General features: G+C 38.0%; 1 protein-coding gene across 1 annotated transcript; it reads right to left on the reverse strand.

The window, feature by feature from the left end:
* Nucleotides 1–321: 321 nt before the first annotated feature.
* On the reverse strand, nt 322–3,326 carry LOC110628702 (probable LRR receptor-like serine/threonine-protein kinase At4g37250). The gene is made up of 2 exons (XM_021775495.2): nt 1,464–3,326; nt 322–1,115 (listed from the first exon to the last, which is right to left on the reverse strand). Exons 1-2 carry the CDS (start codon nt 3,073–3,075, stop codon nt 433–435), a joined length of 2,295 nt encoding a protein of 764 aa, XP_021631187.1. The 5' UTR covers nt 3,076–3,326; the 3' UTR covers nt 322–432.
* Between the last annotated feature and the right edge of the window lie 3,899 nt (nt 3,327–7,225).

Below are 7,225 nucleotides of genomic sequence, written 5' to 3' on the forward strand. Positions count from 1 at the left end.
GTTATTAATGAAATGATATAATAATTGTATTTAAAATCATGATAGACATTTCATTAATTTTAATTTGCTTTTCATTTCGCTATTTGGGCGAGGAGGCTAGACTCAAATCTTTGTAACTAACTCAAATTATAATTTCTCTCCAAATTTTCATACTAAAAATATTTAAATGCCCTTCTTTAAATAATATATATATATAAACTCTAAGAATAAATTTGATTTTATTATTATTTAAATTAAAATTAACAACAAACTCATTAATTGATAAATTATTAAAACAACCCAATAACTGAAAATTGTATGGGCCAAAGTCCAAAATTAGCATAGCAAGGTGAAAGATTAGTCACAAAAATTATCACACAACAAATCACAAATAACAACCTATAACAAAGTCAAAATGATACATACATCTCTCTCTACAATTATTATTACTCATTAGTGACCATACAAGTATGATGAGGATGATGAACATGGGATTTTCTCTAGCACTTGTGCCACCTCTTTCATTGTTGGCCTCTTTTGTGGCACCGGAGAAGCACAACTGTACCCTAACTTGAAGCAACTTAGCAAGGTTTCCTCTTTCCCTTCCAGGTCAGCTCGAATAGCCACATCAGCCATTCGTATAGCCCGATTTTTATCCTCAACTGCTAGCCCATTGTATCCTTGGCTCAACTCATCCACAACTATAACTTTCCCTGTTAGTAGCTCTAGTAATATAACCCCAAACGAATATACATCCCACTTCGGGTTGGGTTTTAGACTTCTCAGCATCTCTGGAGCATGATAAGGCGATAAACCTCCTATCGAACTAGGACTTGGGCTTGGACTCGGCCCAATTGAGAAATCTTGGAAGCTGTCTCGCGAGGCTGTAGACCGTTTGCTTCCAAAGTTTCGGGTTGATCCGCTGGATTTATAGCTCGAATCGCCGGTCACAAGCCTTTCAAGTCCAAAATCTCCAACCCTGGGCTCCATATCGGAACCCAAAAGTATATTACTGGGCTTTAAGTTTCCATGCACGTGCTTCTTGTCGTGGAGGAACGATAGCCCACGGGCCACCCCTTTAGCAATCCTGAGCCGGGCCTCCCACGGGAGGTGGCAAGGGGAAGAGCCCACTTTCCCTAAAACAGGCAACAGGCGCAAGTTAGCAGAGTAGATGGTAACTAGTAATTTTGAAAAGATTAAAATAACAAAAGGCCAATCGCTTTCTGTAGAAGAACATGAAGTGTTGCGGAACTACGGGTAACGTACGTCGCTATCGAACGCCGTGAGGCTAACGATAACAAATACGACCACATCATCAGACAGTTGACTTCCTCCCATGCATTAAAAACAAAGGCTTTGGTTGCACCTACTCCACCGTCAAAGATTCAAGTCCACAGCTCACGCTAGTAGACACAATAGCAATCTACTAACGTGCGCATACAAATCGAAGAAAAGAGTGTTGAAGAGAAGAGGAGATGACTTACTGTAACGAGCATTGGCGAGGCTGCCATTGGGGACAAAATCATAGATAATGAGCTTCTCATCGACCCCCCAGTAGAAGCCACGAATTCGAACCAGATTTGGGTGCACCAGCTTGGCTATGACACGGACCTGGGTCTCGAAGTCCCTGAACCGCTCTACGTGGCTCTCACCTATTCTACGAACCGCCAGTGCAGACCCATCTTCGAGAACGGCCTTGTACATTATGCTGGAGCCAGTTGCTCCTAGAATATAAGCTGATGCTTTGAGTAAAGTTTCAATCTCGAGCTGTTTTTCGCCGTCAACCGTTACTAATGTGCCTCCTTTGTTTTGTTCCTGCTCTTGTGGCCGTTGATTTTCGACACTTCTGGGGTCGTCGTCATCGTCAGAAGTTGTGGAATCGGTTGCTTCTTCGTTATCTCTCTTGCGTAAACATGACCATCTCTTGAACCCTCTTGATTCTGAGGAGGAAGATGACCAAGTCTCCTCCTTTGCAGTATTGGCCTCTTTCTTGAGAGTTTTCTCTACGTTTTTCCTTTTCTTTAAGTGGTAGACATAGAAGAAAATCATGCCAAGAATTGCAGCCCCTGCAATGTCCCCAACTATGATCCCAATGATGGTTCCTCGCCGAAGTCCTCCAGACCCAGTTGCTGAACCTGGTGGGGTGGTCGCTGGGATAGAGGTTGTTGTTTTTGGAATTGCAGCGAATGCTGGAGGAGAAGTAGGGGAAGATACATTTGGAAGAGAGGATGGCGAAGAAGGAATTGGACATGGGTTTCTTGATGGCTCGCCGCAGAGATCAAGATTCCCAGTAAAGGAACTTGCTTTCTGATTCAAGAAAACAGTAGAATCTGGAATTTCCCCAGATAGATTATTGAACGAGAGATCGACAGTGGCATTACCAGGGATTTGTGAAGCGAATTCTGGCGGAATTGGCCCAGAGAGCTTGTTATAAGAGATATTCAAGTACTGAAGACTGGTACCACCAAAACCTTGAGGCAAAGATCCATTGATGAGATTCGAAGAAAGATCTACAACCTGAACTGCTCCAAATCCACTGGGCAGACCACCAAAGAAGTAATTGTTTTTCAAAGAAACAACAGTTAGATTATGGAGGGTAGGGAGACTGGAGGGTAAAGTTCCCGCCAAGGCATTATCAGACAAGTTAAGAAACTCAAGATTCTGTAAGGATCCTATAGACTCCGGCAACTCGCCAGAGAACAAATTATTAGACAAATCAAGAAACCGAAGTTGGGAAGCGTTGGAAAGAGAAAGAGGCAAAGACCCATTAAGAGAATTGTTGGAAAGATCAAGATTTTGGAGGTTTTGGATCATAAAAAGATCAGAAGGGATTGAACCAAGAAGCTGAGAATTTGGGAGAGACAAGCCAGTGGCACGAGAGGAAGCTCCACAGGTAACTCCATTCCAGGAACATGGAGTCTCATCGAAGTAGTTCCATGTCTGAAGAACACGTAGAGGGTCACTGAGAATAGCGAACTTGAAAGAAAGCAAGAGAATCCCATCTGTGTTGAGCCCAAAAGATTGGACAATAAGAAGTAAAAGAACGAGAGAAAGAATTGTCCACCATAAATGGAGGCTAATGCTTTGGGAATTCATGATTTCTCAGAATAATCCCACATCTCTCCTATGAAAAAAATACACTGGGAGAGAGAGAGAGAGAGAGAGAGAGAGAGACAGAAAAAGAGATGCTGGTGAGATTTATGAAGCCATGTGATGGAGAGCTGTTAAAAAATAGGAACACAGCTCACCAAACAGACCTTCTTACTACCAAAATGCCCTTCAGGCAGCACTGCAGGCATAAATTAGACTTAAAAAAATTTAATTGACATGAATAATTGATCTCACCATTGTTGTGGTCTCTCTCTCTCTCTCTCTCTCTCTCTCTCTCTCTTACATTACATGACCATCCTTGTGCTGACATTTAAGAAACGAGAAATGGGGACAAGAATGGCATCTTAACTAGAAGACATAGCTAGAGGAAGAGTTACAAGTTAGCAGTACTCTCTATCTCTGTTAGATTGACTTCACTAATGAAATCCCCGTTTATTTTATTATTATACTGTTTTTAGTAACATGTTATTGTGAAAATTAAGTAAATTTAATAATGGACTTTTGGATTTTAGGCTAATTTCTTGAACAAGATTGTTTAATAACTTCCAATTTTTTAAAAATTTTGCTTATTTCTTTTATTATATTTTATTTTATGTAAAGGGAATTTAATTTGTTAAATAGAAAAAATAAAATACAATTAACTGGAGATCTTAGTAAGCAACATTATAATAGTGGGTGGACCAATTGAAGATGGTGTCTTTATTACTAATATCACATCATCATTATTAAATTTATGAATTACGACCATGATTTTTCAGTCTGCATTCATTGCTTCCACCTCTTCAAATTTGACTACGGCAGCAATTTTATGATATTTCAAGTTTAACCCACAAATAAAAATTAAAAAATAAAATATTTAATTATTTTTTATGGCCCAGCAATAATCAAGCCACAGGTAAAATATATACATGATATATTTAAGGTGGTCTGATGATGGGACAATTTGATACAAGTGGTTTTTGTTCCGCTGCTTGAATAATCTTTTCAAGTGCAAAATGAACATCCACTGCAATTTTTTGTCCACTTATACTGGAGTTGGGCAGTGAGAATCCTGAAGATGTTTCACTTTCCATAGATTTCAGATTGGGAATTCCTATCTCCGTTATATATATATAAAAAAATTATTATTCACATTCTAATATTTGAAAAATAAGATTTCCAATAATTATGTAAATTTAATTAAAAAAGAAGATATTTCTCTTTTTTATCTCTTTTTTTTTATCTACTAATGACATCTAATCACCTTTCTATTACGGTACCACTTATTTCTGTCATTCAGACTCGTACATATAGATGTATTAGAGTCTTTCTCAACGCCATGCAGTCATTTAATTTTTTCTAGCGTACATACAGACAGAACTGCAAGATGACTAAACTTGCTCTCCTATCTCTTGTTATGTTATCAGACTAAATTTCCTTCAAATGGAGCCGCACATATGGTCTGTTCAGTCTGCTTTTTATCACCGAATTAGGCACGCCGCACATGTAGTCTGTTCAGCCTGCTTTTTATCAACGAATTAGACGCGCCGGGTAGAATTAATTTATTTTGAAAAAAATCTAATAAATTTTGAGTCTACATTTCTTTCTAAATCTTGACTTTAATCTCAAATATAGAAAATTTAGCAGTCATAATTATAAATAATTTCAATTAGAAATTTATCAATTCATTATAAATGATAGTATCAAATAAAAAAATGTTTGTATAATTATTGAGGGTGGACAAAATCAAAGGACAAGGTTTGCTTAAAATCTTAAAGACCTGAATGTGAAATTAGGGTTGGCTTCTTGCTTCTTGTACTCTTCTCATATCTCTCACTTTTCTTTCTTGTCCTGATCTTGGCATGGGAGTAGAGATTTTTACAGAGGTAGTGATGGATTCTAGAATTTGAGATCTAAGCACACATGGGAATGCACTATCTCAAGGATAATAATGATCTGTTTGTTATTTAAGCTTTTTCATAATGCTACTGTGTCAGCTTTACTTGCCTCCATTTTTTTTAAGAAAATTATTAATTAATTAATTAATTGATTAATGTTAATGATGGTAAAGATTTATGGTTTCCTATTCAGTTCAATACACGTCCTGATTAGGAAACTCTCACTTTCCCTCCCTTTCATACCTTTATAATAATAATAAAAATCTACGTTCACTACAAGAAATTCATAAATTACCAACAGATATTTCCGTTGGTAAATACTGATATTCCGTTGGTGAAACGGATCACCAACGGATCTGTGACGGACTAAGTCCGTCGGGAAAATCCTCGTTGGTAATTTTAATTACTAACGAAAATTTGTACCCGTTAGTGACAGTGACGGATCACCAACGGAATTTTCCGTTGGTGACAGTGACGGATGTTTGGTTACTAATCCGTTAGTGAATAAAAATACAGAATTACACACCCCTACCCCTACCCCTACCCTGTAACTGTACATATACATCCATATACATCCATCTGTACCCTGTATATTCATATACATCTACATCCACATTCATATACATCCACATCCATCTGTATCCTGTACACTCATATACATGCATCTGTACCTGTACCCTGTACATTCATATACATCCATTTGTATATTCATATAATAATAATACTATAAACAGACAAAACTAAATTACTCATTAAAATATATAAAAAACGTAATGAATTTGTACTACAATTATATTTTGGAAAAAAAATTATCAACTGGTCATAACAAAATGTACATACTAAACTAAACTAGCTAGCTCATCATCTGTATCATCATCACTATCTGTATGATGATCACCAATGACAGGAGCATCATCACGCCGCTGCTGTGGAGACGGAGCTGGAGGTGCCGTAGGACCAGATGTCTGAGTGGATGTCCCAATACCCTGTTGTGCCATCATCCTATGCATAAACGTCTGCAACTCGTCCAGCCTTGTGGTAATTCGACTATTCTCTGTCTCTAGCCGATCAATTTTATTCTGCATCCTGTTCATTGTTTCAATTGTAGGAGGATCCATTGGGGGTGCAGACGTGTATGATGCAGAACAATGAGATAGTTCATGAAAATATGCTGAGGCCTGGGACCCTAACCCATAAACTCGACTCTTTTTCTGTCCGCCAACCGCTTTGTAGTACAGTTGGGCCTCATTTATGGGCGTTGGCTTATTGCATCCCTCCTGTTGATGTTTAGCAGCCTCCTTCAGCTGTACGTATTTATCCTGCATTATAATTTTAAAGTAACATATAAGTAAAACAATTTACGTCAATCAAAATTTTTAATAACTACATTTAAGATGAACTTACATAAATAGCTTTTGATCTTGCATCAACAAACTCCTCCGTCCCCTTTCTCTTATGTGTGGCCTCAAAAAGCTCATGAGGATGTGTTTCTCTGCCTAGTCTTTCCCTCTGTTACCAATTATAAGAATTGTAGCATTTGTCATCGAACCAAAATATTTATAAGAAGATAATTATAAAATAAAAGTTTTAACAAATACCATCCTCCGCTGGTGGGTGTACTGTGAAACAGAACCGCATGCGTGCCTGGAAATGCCAGATCCTGAACCTCCAGCCTCACTGCGCCTATTGGCAGAAAACTTCTCACACTTCTCTTTGTATTCAGAAGTGTTCCAAGTTTCCTGCCACTTCCTTAAAACATAATCAGGGATTGCAAGATTCTTCGCCTTTCCTTTCCGGATTTCCCACATTAAGCCCCTGTATCGCTCAGCTGCCTTTTTCTGCCAGGCAATTTTTACCAAGCTGTCAATTGCTTGGTCCCATAGAAAGTATTTCTGCAAAAAGATTACATTTTATGATTAGATAGTAATTAAACAGTTCATAAATAGATGATAAACTGATAAAATAATTATGCTTCACCTTGAATTCCTGCCAATAAAACTCCTTGGTTTCATTGGGCACAGTCTTCCAACAGTGGCCTTCCTCGACCAATCTTTCTTTCACTATCAGAGTTATCCTGCGGCTGCACATCTCCGACGGATGCAAACTACATGAACAAGATAATTTTGAGTAAGTAAATGGTAACATTTAAAAGAATGTAAATTAATAAACAATTAATTATTACTTGTTGTTAATGAGTGAAATAGTCTGTCGGAATGACTGTGTTCCGCCTACAGCAGTGGTCGATGCAGCTGATGCTG

Source organism: Manihot esculenta, chromosome 12, assembly GCF_001659605.2.
Source record: "Manihot esculenta cultivar AM560-2 chromosome 12, M.esculenta_v8, whole genome shotgun sequence".
Taxonomy (NCBI): Eukaryota; Viridiplantae; Streptophyta; class Magnoliopsida; order Malpighiales; family Euphorbiaceae; genus Manihot; species Manihot esculenta.

What these genes read in the sequence shown, in the direction of transcription:
- LOC110628702 (XM_021775495.2), bottom strand. Translation starts at nt 3,075, where the DNA reads ATGAATTCCCAAAGCATTAGCCTCCATTTATGGTGGACAATTCTTTCT. An exon ending in CCTCGCCAATGCTCGTTACA is followed by an intron (nt 1,116 to 1,463) that starts GTAAGTCATCTC and finishes TGCCTGTTTTAG; the next exon opens with GGAAAGTGGGCTCTTCCCCT.